This window comes from Ostrea edulis, chromosome 3 (assembly GCF_947568905.1).
Source record: "Ostrea edulis chromosome 3, xbOstEdul1.1, whole genome shotgun sequence".
NCBI lineage: Eukaryota > Metazoa > Mollusca > Bivalvia > Ostreida > Ostreidae > Ostrea > Ostrea edulis.
The window spans coordinates 36,475,541-36,496,445 of record NC_079166.1 but is presented as its reverse complement, the minus strand read 5'-3'; the positions used below and the strand labels follow the sequence as shown (position 1 = coordinate 36,496,445).

The window sequence follows — 20,905 nt, the reverse complement described above, 5'->3', positions numbered from 1 at the left end:
CATCCGTATTTTCAACCTGGTAACGAAGTACTTAGCTACTGGGCTGTAGAGACCCTCGGGGACTAACAGTCCACCAGCAGAGGCATCGACCCAGGGGTCATAATGTAAAACTCATACGGTACCAATTTTGATGCACCAGATGTGCATTTCGACAAATAATGTCTCTTCAGTGATGCTCAACCGAAATATTGAAATTCGAAATAACAATGTAGTTTGTTTGTATGTTGTCATGTTGTTTGTATATTATATAGAGATTTTTTCATGATGTTATATAGAGATATTGTCACGATGTTTGTATGCTATATAGAGATATTGTCATGTTGTTTGTATGCTATATAGAGATGTCACGATGTTTGTATGTTATATAGAGATGTTGTCACGATGTTTGTATGTTATATAAAGATGTTGTCACGATGTTTGTATGTTATATAGAGATGTTGTCACGATGTCTGTATGTTATATAGAGATGTTGTCATGTTGTTTGTATGTTATATAGAGATGTTGTCATGTTGTTTGTATGCTATATAGAGATGTTGTCACGATGTCTGTATGTTATATAGAGATGTTGTCATGATGTTTGTATGTTATATAGAGATGTTGTCATGTTTGTTTGTATGTTATATAGAGATGTTGTCATGATGTTTGTATGTTATATAGATATATTGTCATGTTGTTTGTATGCTATATAGAAATGTTGTCACGATGTTTGTATGCTATATAAATATGTTGTTTGTATGTTATATAGAGATGTTGTCACGATGTTTGTATTTTATATAGAGATGTTGTCACGATGTTTCTATGTTATATAGAGATGATGTCATGTTGTTTGTATATAGAGATGTTGTCATGATGTTTGTATGTTATATAGAGATGTTGTCACGATGTTGGTATGTTATATAGAGATGTTGTCACGATGTTTGTATGCTATATAAATATGTTGTTTGTATGTTATATAGAGATGTTGTCACGATGTTGCTATGTTATATAGAAATGTTGTCACGATGTTTGTATGTTATATAGAGATGATGTCATGTTGTTTGTATACTATATAGAGATGTTGTCACGATGTTGGTATCTTATATAGAGATGTTGTCACGATGTTGGTATGTTATATAGAGATGATGTCATGTTGTTTGTATGCTATATAGAGATGTTGTCACGATGTTTGTATGTTATATAGAGATGTTGTCACGATGTTTGTATGTTATATAGAGATGATGTCATGTTGTTTGTATATAGAGATGTTGTCATGTTGTTTGTATGTTATATAGAGATGTTGTCATGTTGTTTGTATGTTATATAGAGATGTTGTCACGATGTTTGTATGTTATATAGAGATGTCGTCATGTTTGTTTGTATGCTATATAGATATGTTGTCAAGTTGTTTGTATATAGAGATGTTGTCACGATGTTTGTATGTTATATAGAGATGTTGTCATGTTTGTTTGTATGTTATATAGATATGTTGTCATGTTGTTTCTATGTTATATAGAGATGTTGTCATGTTTGTTTGTATGTTATATAGATATGTTGTCATGTTGTTTGTATATAGAGATGTTGTCATGTTTGTTTGTATGTTATATAGAGATGTTGTCATGCTGTTTGTATGTTATATAGAGATGTTGTCACGATGTTTGTATGTTATATAGAGATGTTGTCATGTTTGTTTGTATGTTATATAGAGATGTTGTCATGTTGTTTGTATGTTATAGAGAGATGTTGTCATGTTGTTTGTATGTTATAGAGAGATGTTGTCACGATGTTTGTATGTTATATAGAGATGTTGTCATGTTTGTTTGTATGTTATATAGAGATGATGTCATGTTGTTTGTATATAGAGATGTTGTCATGTTTGTTTGTATGTTATATAGAGATGTTGTCATGTTGTTTGTATGTTATAGAGAGATGTTGTCACGATGTTTGTATGTTATATAGAGATGTTGTCATGTTTGTTTTATGTTATATAGAGATGTTGTCATGTTGTTTCTATGTTATATAGAGATGTTGTCATGTTTGTTTGTATGTTATATAGAGATTTTGTCATGTTGTTTGTATATAGAGATGTTGTCATGTTTGTTTGTATGTTATATAGAGACGTTGACATGTTGTTTGTATGTTATATAGAGATGTTGTCATGTTTGTTTGTATGTTATATAGAGATGTTGTCATGTTGTTTGTATGTTATATAGAGATGTTGTCACGATGTTTGTATGTTATATAGAGATGTCGTCATGTTTGTTTGTATGCTATATAGATATGTTGTCAAGTTGTTTGTATATAGAGATGTTGTCACGATGTTTGTATGTTATATAGAGATGTTGTCATGTTTGTTTTATGTTATATAGAGATGTTGTCATGTTGTTTCTATGTTATATAGAGATGTTGTCATGTTTGTTTGTATGTTATATAGAGATGTTGTCATGTTGTTTGTATGTTATATAAAGATGTTGTCACGATGTTTGTATGTTATATAGAGATGTTGTCACGATGTCTGTATGTTATATAGAGATGTTGTCATGTTGTTTGTATACTATATAGAGATGTTGTCATGTTGTTTGTATGCTATATAGAGATGTTGTCACGATGTTTGTATGTTATATAGAGATGTTGTCATGATGTTTGTATGTTATATAGAGATGTTGTCATGTTTGTTTGTATGTTATATAGAGATGTTGTCATGTTGTTTGTATGTTATATAAAGATGTTGTCACGATGTTTGTATGTTATATAGAGATGTTGTCACGATGTCTGTATGTTATATAGAGATGTTGTCATGTTGTTTGTATGCTATATAGAGATGTTGTCATGTTGTTTGTATGCTATATAGAGATGTTGTCACGATGTTTGTATGTTATATAGAGATGTTGTCATGATGTTTGTATGTTATATAGAGATGTTGTCATGTTTGTTTGTATGTTATATAGAGATGTTGTCATGATGTTTGTATGTTATATAGAGATATTGTCATGTTTGTATGCTATATAGAAATGTTGTCACGATGTTTGTATGTTATATAAATATGCTATTTGTATGTTATATAGAGATGTTGTCACGATGTTTGTATTTTATATAGAGATGTTGTCACGATGTTTCTATGTTATATAGAGATGATGTCATGTTGTTTGTATATAGAGATGTTGTCACGATGTTTGTATGTTATATAGAGATGTTGTCATGATGTTTGTATGTTATATAGAGATGTTGTCATGTTTGTTTGTATGTTATATAGAGATGTTGTCATGTTGTTTGTATGTTATATAAAGATGTTGTCACGATGTTGGTATGTTATATAGAGATGTTGTCACGATGTTTGTATGTTATATAGAGATGATGTCATGTTGTTTGTATATAGAGATGTTGTCATGTTGTTTGTATGCTATATAGAGATGTTGTCACGATGTTTGTATGTTATATAGAGATGTTGTCATGATGTTTGTATGTTATATAGAGATGATGTCATGTTGTTTGTATATAGAGATGTTGTCACGATGTTTGTATGTTATATAGAGATGTTTTCATGTTTGTTTGTATGTTATATAGAGATGTTGTCATGATGTTTGTATGTTATATAGAGATATTGTCATGTTGTTTGTATTCTATATAGAGATGTTGTCACGATGGTTGTATGTTATATAAATATGTTGTTTGTATGTTATATAGAGATGTTGTCACGATGTTGGTATGTTATATAGAGATGTTGTCACGATGTTGGTATGTTATATAGAGATGTTGTCACGATGTTTGTATGTTATATAGAGATGATGTCATGTTGTTTGTATGCTATATAGAGATGTTGTCACGATGTTGGTATGTTATATATAGATGTTGTCACGATGTTTGTATGTTATATAGATATGTTGTCATGTTGTTTGTATATAGAGATGTTGTCACGATGTTTGTATGTGATATAGAGATGTTGTCATGATGTTTGTATGTTATATAGAGATATTGTCATGTTATTTGTATGCTATATAGAAATGTTGTCACGATGTTTGTATGTTATATAAATATGTTGTTTGTATGTTATATAGAGATGTTGTCACGATGTTTGTATGTTATATAGAGATGATGTCATGTTGTTTGTATATAGAGATGTTGTCATGATGTGTGTATGTTATATAGAGATGTCATGCTGTTTGTATGTTATATAGATATGTTGTCATGTTGTTTGTATGCTATATAGATATGTTGTCATGATGTTTGTATGTTATATAGAAATGTTGTCACGATGTTTGTATGTTATATAGAGATGTTGTCATGTTGTTTGTATGTTATATAAAGATGTTGTCATGTTGTTTGTATGTTATATAGATATGTTATCATGTTGTTTGTATGTTATATAGAGATGTTGTCATGTTGTTTGTATGTTATATAGAGATGTTGTCATGTTGTTTGTATGTTATATAGAGATGTTGTCATGTTGTTTGTATGTTATATAGAGATGTTGTCATGATGTTTGTATGCTATATAGATATGTTGTCATGTTGTTTGTATGTCATATAAAGATGTTGTCATGTTGTAAATTCAATAATTAGTGTCCCACCTAGAGTCCCTGCATATAAAAAAAAAATTAAAGATCATAATTCCAAAAGAATGTTAGAAGAAAATGGAAATACCAGGGGGATTGAATAACATGAGGAAATAAAGCGAGTGTGGCTCAAATGTCAGTTCTTATCAAAATACGTCAAACGATAAGCCAATAACATAGAATGATGATTTACCATATCGGAGCAATTCTGACAGACTTTAAAATCATTACATTTACTATTGATCGATATTGAAGGCTACATATGTGTACACCAAGCAGTGCATAACGATCGTAAAAAGCGTTCATCGTGTGTAATGAATATAGTTTGAATTACCTCACTTGGAATGATAAAATATACGAATAATTATATGATACAATTAATATTCATTTTGAAGATAAGTTTAGGTGGGTTTTTTTAATGGCCCCTTTTAGAATTTTTCACTTATATAAGAATGTCAGCAGTTACAAATAGGACATATGTATGCCGCTTTAATTCTTAGCAGTGAAGCCTCATTGATAGTCCAACGTCTACCCTGACACGGGGTCTTTAGGTTTTATTCCGCCTCTGACTTGGTTTAAAATATCGGATGCTTGAATTAGGATCAATAGCTACCTGTCTTAAGCGTCTTAGACTTTTCGCGGCCACACTCGGATCGAGAATGAACCCGGAACCCATCGATTGCGAAGCGAACGTCTGCTCTCTATGCTACCAAGACCGGCCATTCAGATCATCAGATAAAATTTCAGTGCAGCAGATTTTATAACATGAAAACTGCAAATTCTTCAACACATTTTCCATTGTTTATTGCTCTCAGAGATGACACAATACGTTACTTTTGTCTAGAATTTGTTTGCTGACCGATAATTTGAAATCAACAGGGTACCAATTGATAAAAAGCTACAAATGAGCATGACTCGTACTTGCGTCTTTCACATTGAGATCAGGTCACGCTGTAGTGACGTATTGACATCGGGCCATGCTGCAGTGACGTATTGACTTCGGGTCATGCTGTACTGACGTATTGACTTCGGGTCATGTTGTAGTGACGTATTAACTTCGGATCATGCTGTAGTGACGTATTAACTTCGGATCATGCTGTAGTGACGTATTGACATCGGGCCATGCTGTAGTGACGTATTGACTTCGGATCATGCTGTAGTGACGTATTGACATCGAGTCATGCTGTAGTGACGTATTGACATCGGGTCATGTTGTAGTGATGTATTCACATCGGGTCATGCTGTAGTGACGTATTGACTTCGGATCATGCTGTAGTGACGTATTGACATCGGGTCATGCTGTAGTGACGTATTGACATCGGGTCATGTTGTAGTGACGTACTGACACCGGGTCATGCTGTAGTGACGTATTGACATCGGGTCATGCTGTAGTGACGTATTGACATCGGGTCATGCTGTAGTGACGTATTGACATCGGGTCATGTTGTAGTGACGTATTGACATCGGGTCATGTTGTAGTGACGTATTCACATCGGGTCATGCTGTAGTGACGTATTGACATCGGGTCATGCTGTAGTGACGTATTGACTTCGGATCATGCTGTAGTGACGTATCGACTTCGGATCATGCTGTAGTGACGTATTTTTATTACACTAAATTATCAAATCATATTCTGTAATATATTAAATGAATCAATATCTGGGTTGTCTGTATTATGAAGGTATAAGAACAATGGAAGTATGGAGTAAGTTGTATAATTGACGACGCTGATTTTATGCAATGTACATAAATTACCTTCAAGTCACTAATGTTTTATTTATTCTTTTTGTTCATATTTCTAAATAAATACCAGTCGTCTAACTCAAATTAAAAACTGAGTGCTTTCATTGAGAATTAAAATGTATTGAAACAGCATGGTTTATCACTGACAACACATTGGTAACTGTACATTCTAGGTTGTATTAATACAAACCCCTAAATTAAAATGCAGTGACTGATAAAGAAATTGGAGAAGAATAAATCGTTTTGTGTTCCCGGAAATATGACAGTGAATTTCAATTCTAACCAAGCACTTGACCGGAATGTCTCTTTGTAATGTTAAGCAACTGCACAATGGTACTGCTATTGTTTTAATAATTATACAAAACAATTATGCGGTAAGGTTGCTTACAAAAGGAAGTTGATTTTAGCTTTTGGCTTATCTTTAATACCGTAAATTTCATTTATAAAAGTGGTCTTTAGATAAGCAGAGAAATCTTATCTATAACATGCTATAGATTCACGAGAACCGTTTGGCTGACCATAGCACAAATATATAAATAGACGACACAGTTAAGTAGAAGCCCGAAATGAACTAATTAGGTCATAATGACGAAAGCGATCATCAGAATGTTTAGCTTTGTTTTCAATAAGATTTGAACATTTCAGTTTTCTCTATATATACTCTGTAACGACTTCTCTCTAGGCCTGGTTCCTTCTTCTTCAGGATTGAGACTAAGATGTCTAATTTTAGTCCAGATTCTTTTTATATATTTCTGATCATGGAATTAATTTCACGCTTGTCTTCACAAACTAACCACTCTCCTACATGTGCAATGAAAACTTGATGTATATTGTAGTAATTGATTTATACACTACAAACTGACAGATATACACACTCCAACACCTCACCATTTTATGCGATGGGTGTGAATGAAAACAAAATTAAAAATCTGTACGGAAACAGCAGATGATTTAATGTTAATGCGCTACAATTTCATGATTGATCAAGCTATGTAACATGTGTCTTTTAGCGGATGTTCATTTCATGCTTGGATTATAACGTAAAACAATTCAATAATGTTTTTGCAGATCTAGATCAGTTCATTTGTGGATAAGTTGCATCGTATTTCAAAATTTAATTTAATGTTTACTTATATTTTCTCTCTATACTCTCTATACTTATGATAAACAAATGATAGAGTTGACTACAATAATTGACTGTAATCATAGTCATAACTGTGAATGGCTATGTATACTAGCGGAAAAAAAGAAACCGTGCATTATTTAATATATGAAAAAATAATTAAAAAAATAACAATGAACAAATTTTATTTTTTGTAATACTGTTAACAAATGTATTCGTTACAGCATTTCATAGTCCATTAATATTAACGTCGAATAACGTCAATTTTAGCACACTCGAAAGACACTGGTATTCGAACTTGAATTAACAAAGTTAATAACGCATGTTTCCACCATTTGTATTCACGCAACGGCGTCTCATTGATGCCACTAAAGTGGTCAGAAATGATTGAGGATATTGTTTCAGATGTTGGTTAAAGCCTGGCCTAAATCAACCAATGTCACTGGCTGATTTCATCCCAGACGTGCTCGATCGGCGATAAATCGGGGAAAACAGCTGGCCAAGGCAAGACATCGACATTCTGTTGAACAAAAAAGTCCCTGACTACACGTGCAACATGTGGCGTTGCGTTGTCTTACTGCAGAGTGATGTGATTTTGCTGTCTCTGTATGAAGGGTATCACATGGCGCTGAATAATTTCGTCTCGATAGCGTACGCCGGTGAGATTTTCATTGACAATTTGTAGAGAGGTCCTTCCACGTACTGTTATTCCACCCCACACCATAATGCTACCTCCACCGAATTATCGATGTTGCACAACACAAGCGTCCTGGTACCGCTCCCCAACGTGACGATACACTCTAGAACGGCCGTCACTGCTATCCAAATGGAATTTGGATTCATCAGTGAACAGAATATTGGCTCAGTCCTGTATTCTGAATCGCAGATGTCGTCTGCACCACGCTAGTCTAGCGATACGATGACTTTGAAGCAATATAGGGCGCACCGCTGGACGTCTTGGTCTGATGTTGTGCTCGCGCAGACGATTACGCACAGTTCGTGGACTGATTGGTCGAAGTCCAGGAATGTTACGAGCAGTCAAACTTGCTTTCTGGAAACGATTTCTCAGGTGCACAGGTCTAATGTGGTTGTCCTGTCGACGCGATGTCACACGATGACGCCCAGAACGTGGTCGATCCCGAGTTTTACCAGATTGTTGGAAACATCTCCATAATGACTGGATGGTGTTCCGATGAACCCCAAAGTGTCTTGCTAAGATATTTTGTGCCATTCCAGCTTGAAGCATCCCAACAGCACGATTACGTTGGTTTTCGCTGAGTCGTGGCATGGCAGAAGGGTAAATTTTGTCAAAACCAAAGTGCTTTCCTTAACGAATAGTGTCCAAACAAACTTTTTACACTTCTTACTCCTAACAGTATTGGCCAGTAAAACTCGTGCGTACGAACACTTCAATAACATGTGTACACTAACCATGAAAAAGTCCGTAGCATTTGAATCGGGAACTATCCGATATTGTTAAAAAACAACACTTTTATCAATTGTTTAGATTTTATAAATATAAACAAAAATATAGAAAAATTATACTAAATTTTATAATGCACAATTTCTTTTTTCCGCTAGTATATACTGCAAATTTATTTGCACAATTTCCCCTCTGGGAAAACAGCAAAAATAAGTTGTTTACATATACATGTATATCTATAATATATGTAATGCATTATAAGAACAGTGGGTGTCCAAAATTAATATCTTCTAAATGAAAGATGACGATAACGAACAGTGATCAATCTCATAATTCCTATAAACAATACAAAACAGGGAGTTGGGGATATACCAGGTGGGATCAGGTGCCTAGGAGTAAACATCTCCCATATTCTCAGAAAGTACGAAGTTATTCTTCCTGATATTGAGTGTGAAACCTGTTTGTGGTAATGGGAACGCAAATTATTAATGTTATAATGAATGCGCCCTTGGAATCTGAGGGATAGGTCAAAGCCTTAAAAATGTTCATGTGATCTTTGAAATATTCTATAGTCAATGCAATCTAGTACACAAACTGTGCTGGTGTATCGTTATGATGAACAAGGCTGTCTCTACAAACCTGTGAAATGCATGACCCCCTCTGGGTGCTTAAGCAGGGTATTTTCATTCATTTAGTAAAAATACGCTTAACTTCTTCACTTTAAATAACCAAACTGAAGATATAAAGAAATAATGAAGTATGAGAATATGTGAATTTATGAATATATATATATATATATATATATATATATATATATATATATATATATATATATACACACACACAGCAAAACTCGAATATAGCGAACACGGATATAGCGAAATTACGGCTATAGCGAAGTGAAAACGATTTCCCCGGCAAATTCTATATATATTCTATATCAAATTCTGCGTCTATAACGAACACGGATATAACGAAGTAAATTCCTATTCCCCTTGAATTAAAAATGAACGTAAAAATCACCTTTTATAACGAATTTTTTTTTTTTTTCATTTTAAACTCTTTGTGATTTTTAACAATCGTTTTCCATTGATATAAAAGATCCAAACTTATTACAAAATTTCTGTTTGTATTTTTTCAAAAAAGGTTGTTAACGCAAAACAATACTTACACATACGTTTAGGAAATATATTGTCGGTATTATTTACCATTCTCGTTAATCAAATTTGAAGTTTGATTGCATTTATTTTATCGTACACTACTTTATTTGTGTAAAGCAACAAATAAATGACAATTGCAATAGACTGTACATGTATGTATTGCGCAAAATGTTGTTGACATTTCTCTCTCGACATGTTCTTGCATGACTTAATAATGCATCAAGATAAATTATCATATATAAATCAATATGTAAATTTCTTGCATAAAAATATTTCTTCTCGAAAATATATAGGCTTCATTTCTCTTAAAGACAATACAAATGCAAGTATATCGATTGCTACTTTCTTACAGAACTGATATACATGTAGAACAAATCAGTTTTAAAACGAATTCGTTATATTTGAATTATGAATTAGCTATAAACGTATAACGAATTACGCTTGTAGCGAATTTTTATAGAGGGTCCCCAGAAATTCGCTATATCAGAGTTTTACTGTATATGTAATTCATGGCACCTTTTGAGATAGGGATTATGGTAGTAGTTAGGGCGGAATTCTTCTTGAATGCCTCAGATACCAAAAAATGCATCATTTCTTCTTGACCCTTGGACACAAAACAAATACTGTTGACAACTATTAATTATGAAGAGAGACGCCTATACCGTTAATGTTTCGTGGCTCAAGATCTTTGATGTTAGGGTTGGAGTCTATTGTTCATATTGTGAATTTTTCTTTAAAATTCCTGGGGTGCGTTTTACAAAAGAACTTACGACTTACGCCCAACTTTACGTAATGTAATTTTCCAGTTTATTGTAAGATCATTCTCTCCAAATACATTTTTTTTACATGATGAAAATTAAGCCTCAGAAAAGGTTTACTTCATTCATTTAAAGTAATAACTGTGTAATACAATTTAAGACTTGCGACTTTGTCGTAAGTTGTTTTGTAAAACGGGCCCCTGGACACCAAAGAACTTATTTGAACATTTCAAAACATAGAGATTCAGTTTGCATAGTTAGAATGGATTGCATGCATTTACCAAAACTGAACTTTCTGGTCCCTGGATCAAACGTCCAAACGCCAGGATGGAGCTATATGAATTATCCAGTAAAATAAATACATTGAAAATTTCAGATTTTTTATTTATCCCTGAACATACAGGAAACAAGTTAAGTTCATAGCAATATCCCCTGCAACAATGTTATATGTTATATACACAGCCTCATGTATGTCTGCTGCTCCATTTTCTATCCATTCCTTATACTCTAAGGTATGGGAATCGCGTAAAATTTATCAAATCACGATACGACTTGGTAGAAAGCTGTAGTTTCTTTGTGTTCTCGTAAACAATATGTTTACACCACCCCACACAACTATTACTTGAGGGATTTGATTAACCCAATATATTTTCGTAGACGCTTAGTAAGAAACGTAGTAATTGCTTCATTTTTCGAAGGACCATTGCACAACATGTAATTGATATTTTCTTACAGTGCAGCGTCTGCCATATTTACTTTTATAGTTTGCTACTGACTGTTTATAGAAATATAGCCGACAATGACGTCACACGTTTCATTCAGTGACGGAGGAGCATTCTAGTTCAAGGTAAAATGTATTACATACTTGTTAACAGAAGGTTGAAAATGTCAGTACATTTACTTACATGTATCTCGGCAATTTCAGTTGTTTTTTTATCGGGTTAAGGCTGCTTAGAAGCACATGAATTCGACTTTCGCAAGTTATGTGATCATCATGCATAGGTTAATGAGGCTAACACGTTTGAATTTCTGAAGAAATATCTTTATTGTAAACACTGCGAGATCCAGGACTGTGAACAGTATGCTGGTGCCGTACTGTGATAATGGAAGTAAGCACCAACTCGCACAGCAGCGTAGAAAATATCGGCGGATTGTTGACAGCTGACCAGGCGCTTCTTACCCGTACACGTGGCTAACATGTGGTTTAAAAACATGTTGTCACAGTCACTCCTGTCAAAACCGAATCTATGACCCTACAAGAAAGATTCCCGGTAGACAATTTAAATTTCAAGAGTCATCAACTACTAATAAAGAAGTGAAGATAACGAACAGTGATCAATCTAATAAATTCCATAAAGAATACAAAATTAATAGTAGAGCAAATGCGGACTCCTGGACACACCAGAGGAAAAATCATGTGCCTAGGAGGAATAAACACCCGCTGTTGACCGGTCACACCCGCCGTAATACCTTTTATTGGATCAGGAAAACGGAGTAATCCGTAGTCAAAATCAATGTGTAAAGAACGGCCTAATAATCGCCATGAAACACGTCGAGACAGCTGAATCGAAGTGTTTCATTTTATCTTTTTATTTCTTATTTTATCTTGATGAATAAAAAAAATGTCAGTGATTAAAAACATTATCATAATATTTTCAAAAAAAAATCTTTTAAGATTGGTAAAGCATCTAAAGTTTATGTATTTGTGATGAAACTTACACAATCATAACAGACATCATGTTTGTTACAGGAAGGTGTAAATTGTGCCTCATAATCAAAATGAAGAAGAGGCACACTGCATCCATCTACAGCACCTGTGGGGGCATGGTCAATACAGAAATCACTTCCACGTACACTTCCGACCAACACCAGTACATGAAGACACAGCAGATAAACAGTTGTCTAAAGAGAGAGAAAAAAAAAGATGTATCTAAACTTGCAAATATGTTGTTCTTTAAAACGTAAAGAATAGAAATTCATATTCTAATATCTTGTACAAATTTTGAATTCTAAATTAGAGGAGTACACTTTCTACTATTATCTCGCCCAATAAAGGAATTTCTTCTTACAGCTATCATAATCAGAACACTGGGATATTAGTCAACCATATGTTTGCCGGAATTACGTTAGTTCTTTCAATAGGTCACAATATTTTCATACCTAACTCTTAATAGTGTAAAAAGGGTCTTGGTTTAACTCTATCTGCCACAATAAAAACTCACTGAGGTCGTTTTTTTCTATAAAAAGGTTGTGTATATGACCACCTGTGCTATGATCTGATTAGTGTATATATATAGGGCACCAAGGTTCACCCAATATAGATTGTAGATTTAATGAACGATTAGCTGGTCTATCATCTTACCTGCATGATTTAGCCGGATCTTCTTAATAATGGAGATCAGTTACTTCAGATCTTATCAATAACAATCCACTAAACACGTCCCCGGTTTTTATTAAGTCACCTTAGTACAGGTCACGCAGAGAGATGAAATACTGTATCAAGTCAGAATGATATAGTAAAATATTGACCACGAATCTACACAAATGTCACCAGAGTTTCACGAAGGTTATAGATATAATCAGATATAGGTGACTTTAAACAAATTCAAGAAATAGTAGAATAAATCTAACTTTACTTATTTTTAAGTATAAATGTGATATTTAAAATTCTCTTTTTTTTTGAATACATGCAATACGTTAATCGGGACTTGTAAGGTCATATATTTCATTTTCATGATTAATTCGTATATAAACGAAATAATTTCGTATTTGCCTTGGACTTAAAGTAAAAGGCAATCATCAAGATATCTAAGGAATGGCATGTCGTTGACTAAGTTATGTAATAGATTATCATTGCCCGCACTTTGATAAAAATGAAAGAGGTGCAAACGTAAATGTTATTTTGAGTGGGATTTTCACTTTTCAATAAATTTCGCCAGATGTAGAATATATCTAAAATGTGTGATATGCAATGTTTTCATCAATAAAGATATAATTGATCTGTTACCACCCATTTGTGTTGAAATTGAAAATATAACCACTTTCGTAAACTTTCAAAGCGTATTCAGTATTACACCTTATTTCATGTAATGTAGAAAGAAAATTGCTGCTGAAAACATACCATACAGACCATAGAAGATATATAATTATTCACTTTATCCATCAGGGTGTGGAAACTAGATGACTCAAAATATCATATCTCGACAGAATTTTTCTGAAACATTGATTGTACTTCTTGTATCATAAATGTAAACAAAGTGCGAGATAAGAATATGATCTCGCAAATATGAACTTAAAAAATAAGGGGTTTTTAAAATATTTTTGAATATTGTGTTGTAAAGTACATAATATTGTGTTTTAGCCCTGTTTCAATTGTTTATGTATATATACAGGATTGGTCAATCCAAAATCCCATGGCATTTCACGGACCAAAGATTATCGACGCAATCTCTGATGGCTGTAGATTATTACGTTAGATCAATGCCATCTTATCTATGGAAAATCACCATTGACTTCTGAACAATAATGAGTTAGTCAAATAGCTTGTCAACAACTTGTAAATATTTTTTGTCCTAATAACGGTAATACCGAGCTTTCAAGGGTATTAACAAAGAAGCCTTTCATCGCGTACTTTTAACACTACGAATACATACCAAGACGTCTGAAAAAGACTTTTAAGTCCATTGTTCGACACTTGAGAGACTGAAGGTTTTTGTGTATTAGCCTTTAAGTGGTATATAATGTAATCTGATTTAGAATTGTCTCTCGACATCTATATAGCCTGGAAACTCGTGAAAAAGTCTTCAGAACCCACGACACACGATTAGTAAACGCACGACAAGGAATTTTGTTCCTGTACCAAAGTTTTGACAATGGAATCTATCTCCGCAACCGACAGAATTAACGCTGCATTCGCTAGCCTGCAGACAGAGTTGGTAAGTATAACTATACACAATTCATACAAGTAAATTAACGGTTTTTGATCATAGCAGTTGCGAATTTTGGTTTTATTTAATTAATAGCTTACTATATTGTAGCAGAAAACATAATTCCATTTTAACAGCATCCGAAATCTGATTAAATAATTCTCTTTGGAATTGCATTGCTTTCGAAATTTTAGAATTGTTATGTGAAATTGTTTCTACGGGTCTCGAACATTAAGAGTTGGAATAAAAGATGGAAATCCAAACATACATTTTTTTTTTAAATAAAAGAAATCTTACCCAGTTGTAACATTCTGAAAATCTTTCAGCTTAAATCCTTTTCATTTGTTACTAAATATTTGTTATCATGTACTTTTTTATTTTGCAGAGAGAAATCAGAACACAAGACATCAGTCTGATGAAGCAACTGATGAGTATCAATGATTCAATCCAGCGACTGTCTAGGAAGAAGAGCGACAAGTCACGTGCCAGAAGGATGACACGCAAAATTTCCCGCAAACCAGCCTTGACGGAAATTGCGGACGAGGACCACACATTCAGTAGAAAGGATGAGATTACGCTCTTGACCAACGTTAAACTGTGGAAATATTCCCAGTCTGATGAGTCGAGCTCGGGATCGGAATCGGATATCCTTTTCGACTAGACCTTCTGGTTCACAGCCCATTGAATCAACATACCTCATTTGACGACGGTCTCTCTATACACTGCTGCTACAGACATTATTTTCTCGACAAAACAGTTTTAGAGAAATTGGACCAGATTGAGAACATTCGGTATCATCATCAGACTTTGTCTTCGTTTGTGTTTTTGGTTTCTCTCTCGTCAGCTTTCATTGATGAAAGTTGGGTTTCGTATTGAAGGTCGACGACAGGGTGCCAAACTGTGGTAGCGATACTGCCGTTATTTCTAAGTGGTTTATTGTCCATGTGCATGTTTGTAAGTGTTTTCTGAGAAAAAGTGTGAATGCTTTGGAGCCGTGTCCAAGAAAAGTTTATTTTTCCTGGATACAATTCAAATTTGTCGGTTTCAACGAAGTTTTACAACGAATTCAAATATATGTCCACACATGTGCAATGTGAGTGTTTTCATGTTTTGGTCGTTTATGGTAGCTTTTATCAATTTGGAAAAAAAAATTTATGGGGGAGAGAATTAAAATCTTTTTGTTTTAAATTTTGAGAAATTTTATAATTCTAAATACTAAGTATGTGAATATGGTTATACTATTCATTTCTGCCTTTGTTATGGGTTTTTATGATAACGTTACAGATAAATTTACATGTAAATTCGTGACATACAGTGTGAGAAGTTGAATTGTCTATCCAATATTGTAATAGATTCTAAAGACGAAAAATTGTGCAAAAATTATTATTAAAAATAGTATTATATATATATATATATATATATATATATATATATATATATATATATAACGTTCAATGAACAGCATCAGGAAAAAAATGATTTTGGGGGGATATGATTTACTATAATTGTTAATTCTGAAATAAAGAAATGAGAACTTTTATTGTTGATTTTTCTTATTTAAGTAAATTGGCCATGTGGCCATATCAACTTTGTAAGTTCCTGGCGGAATGCAATAGGTATTTGCATTTAACTGTGTTGCAATACATTTTACAAATTAAACCTTTCTAAGAATTAGAATTTAACTAATTTTATTGACGATAATTAGTATAATTACTATACACAACATAACTGATAGCAGAGATTAGGAAACCAATCCAAAGGCTTATATTAATCAAACTCTCTGAGTATAAGCCTTTGGATTGGTTTCCTAATCTCTGCTATCAGTTACGTATGTAAAGTAATAATGCTGATTATCTTCGGTGAAATTTATCAAATTCTAAGGACCCGGGTTAGAATAGGTCCCCTTGTTTGTCGTAAGAGGCGACTTAATGGGGGCCGTCCTTCGGATGAGACCGCAAAAACCGAGTACATCACAAGATTGCGAGATTCTGTTGGAAAAGAAATTAAGAACATGCCCGTAGTGCACCCCTCAAGATAATTTCGAAACCAAGAGGTTATTCTTCAACAAAGCCGACAACTAGGTAATTATTCTATTCTGCTACAGTATATTTAGTAAATACACTGTCATTGTTCCGAAATTGAACATCAACACAATTACCCGGTAGCGCTCCTAGCGAGACAATTTCTCATATACCAACTATCCGTAGAACTCAATTAAAGAAATTAATTAGTAAATGAAAAACTTTAAACAGTATAACAATATTTTAATAGCGTTATTACATTTCAAAACTTATAATGCATGCCTTCCTTTTGATACAATTATAGTCGATATCATCAACTTTTTAATTCATACCTATTTTAGAGAAATACCGAACATGAATGTCGAGAAGTAGTAAAAAATAAATAAAGATGAATTAATTCAATTTTAAGGTGTGAGCATTTCCTTTGTCCTACATGGAATCAATTATAATAGTTAAAAATTGTGTATTAAATGTCAGTAAATGTTGCTACATTAATTGGGTTGTACTTTTGTTTTATGAATGGGACACGCCGATCCGTCATTTTGAAATTTTAGAAAATAGGTTTCACTGAAAAATCTTAAATCGCGTTTCTTTCCCGTTTTTAACTAGTCCTTCTGTTACATATACACTTTATTCAACCTAAAAGGTAGTTTTTTAAAAATTTATTTAAAAAAGACTTTTGATAAATCGTGCCTGTACATGTATCTTATATATAAATTAACAATCACAGTACAAATTCTTTTTCGAGATCGTTTAAGACCAACTTCATCGGAATTCATTCTCATATTATATGTTCCCACCTCTGGTATATCCAGGGGTCCTTGTTTGCCCAACTCTCTATTTTGTATTGCTTATAGGTGTCATGAGATTAATCACTGTTCGTTATCTTCACCTTGCATACTAATGGAAGGTATTGAATCAAATTACTTGGAAATATATGTATCATTCTATAAAATTTCACAACAATATGTATGGAAACCTTGCATTTTTCGAATGTTTTCAATTTAATGGAATATCTCATTGGCTTTCCAAGACTTAAGAGCATTAAGAAAACACAACAGAAAGTTCCGTTTCAGTCTTTAACAGATAATGTGCAATGATGCGGACAAATTGTTGGGGAAACCACACTGCACGCTTTCTGCAAGATTAATTTCTTTTCAGGCCAACGGTTTTCTTGGGATATTTTGTTAAAGTCCTCCTTAAGAATAAAGTGATTTTTTAAAACTGTACTAGCTAGTATTTCCTTTAGCTTTGAAGGTTGATCAAAAGTATTAAAGAGAGCAGATCTATTTCTAGATTTGTTAGTTCTGCGAAGGACAAACACTCATTTAAAGCCTTTCATTGATAAATAATTATTTTCATTGAAGAAAAACGACGTACACCTTTGATGTATGTCAAACCACTATACCCTTGCCAACAGATTTGTGCGTTAAGCTGAAGGTTATGGCCCACCGAGACACTTATAATGTGTATCAATGAATACGTTACAACCAATTATCTAACCCACTAATCTAAGGGATTTCTTTTAAAACAGCCTCTGTTAAAGTAAATTTACCTAGCTTAAGAAATGCATAAAAGGTCAGGGAAAATGTTGTTATGAACAGAAAAGACTCACAAGAAGTCTTACAAACTGTGGGTAACACAGCAATTATTTTGTTTAGCATATCTAATGCAAATGGTCTACGATCATCAAAAATGTTTGTGTTCGTCGGAAACCCTCTCATAACTTGGATATCGTAAACGCTTTAGTGTGGTCCGTGTCAAATTGAATTTCGCATTTGAAATGTATTACTGGTATGTAGCTACAGACAAATAATACAAGACCCTGCATTCGGTTGTTACGCCAGGTGCCCATGTCTGCTTAGCCCCATGCACTTCACAATGAGCTTGGATACATATATTTCGACCTTACTGCATATGCTTGGCATATGTTAGGCGCTATTGCCGATATTTTAAGAGGTCATCTTTCCCACTGTCTAAATCAGGTTATGAAATGCTTAGGGATTGGTCATGGGGTGTATTCACCATCTGGAATTTCTTTACGAAATCGGGATCAATGTAGAGGGGAAAGGGTATCGACAGCATTATTGCGAGACCCCTGAATAATTACAGCTTTCAACGAAATATTACAATTCCGAAAACTTATTTTGATCATGATTTGATTTAACATTTACCCAAGTCTTAGGTCGCTGAAGGTTTAGACTTTATTTACGGTAAACATCCCCACAACCTAAGCTTGCATTTCTCTCACTGCCAGTGAACATTGTGTTTTGTTGAAAGTTTTCAAAAAACCAAAATACTCTAAGGATTTTAACCAAATGTGAATATCTTGCCTAAGGGTTGGTGTTATTCGTTTGTGTGATTGTGAGTTTAATGGTTGCATTGTAAAATCGCCCATTGAACGTTTTGCTTCCTCTTACTGCTGACAAAGTTCAGTTTTTCTAGCAGCGATTGTGTCTCCCTTAGGGAGTTATTTTGTTCACTCTTTGGAAGATTTGTAAAGATGATCCGAAGGTCAGCCATCTTCTCCTGAAAAATTCTAACAGCTTGAGAAACTATATCAATAGCCATGATAAGGTATGTCAAGGAAGTGCAGATATCTAGAAATTTGGCTTGATTAAGTGGGATGCCAAATTTCGCACACATTTCATTAAAAATATACACCAACTTCTGGCATTTATAAATGTATCTACAATGTAAACCAAATGAAAGTGCAATATTGTCAAGGTAATGGTGGATAGTGGAAACCCCCGTGTTAAACCTGAAAGCCCCTTCCAAAAATGTGGAGAATTTTTAAAAGATGCTGCGAGATATTGCAAATAGAAGGCATTTGCCTGTGTAATACTTTTCGTGAATGTTGAACCCTAAAATTGAAAATGTTATATTCTTACCCTTAGCAACCAAAATTTGCCTTCAATTTTCATTTTGCCCAATAGGGCACTGAATAGGACCCCTTTTCACCTGAACTGACAGTTTCAACTGCCTGATCGAAAGAATGGAAGTGAACAGATGTGTTTGCTGGGTTGATGTAAGGATTAATACCCTTGTTTCAGGAGAGTATATGAGTCACCAGCTTCCGTTTTCGCTCTGCCTTGGTAACTAAACCTATAGGGGAGATATGCCAGTTGAGTAAATTTGATGATGGACTCCAAATCTTTTTTTTGATCTTGTAACATATCTGTAACATTGATGAGTTCCATGTGGTGTGTTACACTTTATACACAAGTGCGCATAAGTGCATTCTGATCGTGTGCACATGCCTCAGAAATTGTAGTTGTAACAATTTAGTTGGGATATATATGCTGGGAGAAATTTGCTGGGATGTATTTCAGCGCTGCTTGTGGGTCTTGATATGTTATCCTATAATGTAGAGGGAGTAAGACTTAGTATTCTTTATAGTCAACTTTCCATATTTATGTAGTAGTTTTCCACCCTCACCTGCATATGTGGTGTTTATATCTTTCAATTATTGCAGGGGCCTCCGTGGCCGAGTGCTTAGAGCATCACGCTCAAAATCACACAACCTCTCACCTCTGTCGGTGCGGGTTCGAATCCCGCTCGTGTCGGTAAGTGAGAAAGTTTCCCAGTTTACTTTCGGAAGGTTGGTGGTCTCTTCCCAGGTACATTGTATCTGGGTTCTCTCTTCCACCAATAAAAACTGGGCGCCACCATATAACTGAAAAATTGTTGAGTGCAAATTTTATAACGATCTTAATTGCAAATACATCTCTTTAGGTCGATTGTTGTTTGACATGTTAGGTACTTCTTTTTGTATTGATATTGACTATGGATTACCCCTGATCAAGACAGAAGTCTCACGGCGGGTGTGATCATTCAACAGGGGATGCTCTTTCTAGGCACCTGATCCCATCTGTGGTGCTGCCAGGGATCCGTGTTTGTCCTCTTTTTGATTTTGTATTTTTATAGCATTTATGTATTTGTTGATCACTGTTGGTAACCTTAATCTTTTTTAACATAATAAAGTTACTTCCTTTGTCTGCACTAACTCGGAATATAATGCAAATATGTCAGTAAATCCTGAGTATTTTTTTAGTGTGGGCAGGTAAGTAGATGCTTGTGAAGCTTATGATGACGTCTGTCTATTTGTTTGTTTGGTGTCGTTATACTGGTTATTTTCGTATGTCTGACAGCTGGACGTTTTCACGTATAAGTGATTTGGAATACATTTGTAGGTGGCTCAGTTCTGTGTGTCTTTTGCACTG

At 34.0% G+C, this 20,905-nt stretch overlaps 2 protein-coding genes across 2 annotated transcripts; one reads left to right on the top strand and one right to left on the bottom strand.

The window, feature by feature from the left end:
- Positions 1-11,755: 11,755 nt before the first annotated feature.
- On the bottom strand, positions 11,756-13,352 carry LOC125677002 (uncharacterized). Its single transcript, XM_048914911.2, has 3 exons — positions 13,098-13,352; positions 12,455-12,637; positions 11,756-11,988 (listed from the first exon to the last, which is right to left on the bottom strand). The coding sequence occupies exons 1-3, from the start codon at positions 13,101-13,103 to the stop codon at positions 11,779-11,781; spliced, it is 399 nt and encodes a 132-aa protein (XP_048770868.2). The 5' UTR covers positions 13,104-13,352; the 3' UTR covers positions 11,756-11,778.
- A 1,069-nt stretch (positions 13,353-14,421) lies between these two features.
- Positions 14,422-16,201, top strand: LOC125677004 (uncharacterized). The gene is made up of 2 exons (XM_048914913.2): positions 14,422-14,670; positions 15,047-16,201. Exons 1-2 carry the CDS (start codon positions 14,608-14,610, stop codon positions 15,320-15,322), a joined length of 339 nt encoding a protein of 112 aa, XP_048770870.1. The 5' UTR covers positions 14,422-14,607; the 3' UTR covers positions 15,323-16,201.
- Positions 16,202-20,905: the final 4,704 nt, after the last annotated feature.

Excerpts from the sequence above, each read along its gene's own strand:
- LOC125677002 (XM_048914911.2), bottom strand. Across the intron at positions 11,989-12,454 it reads ATGATGTCTGTTATGATTGT|GGTCATAGATTCGGTTTTGA; the intron begins GTAAGTTTCATC and ends TCTTTCTTGTAG.
- LOC125677004 (XM_048914913.2), top strand. The coding sequence starts at position 14,608 with ATGGAATCTATCTCCGCAACCGACAGAATTAACGCTGCATTCGCTAGC. Across the intron at positions 14,671-15,046 it reads CTAGCCTGCAGACAGAGTTG|AGAGAAATCAGAACACAAGA; the intron begins GTAAGTATAACT and ends TTTATTTTGCAG.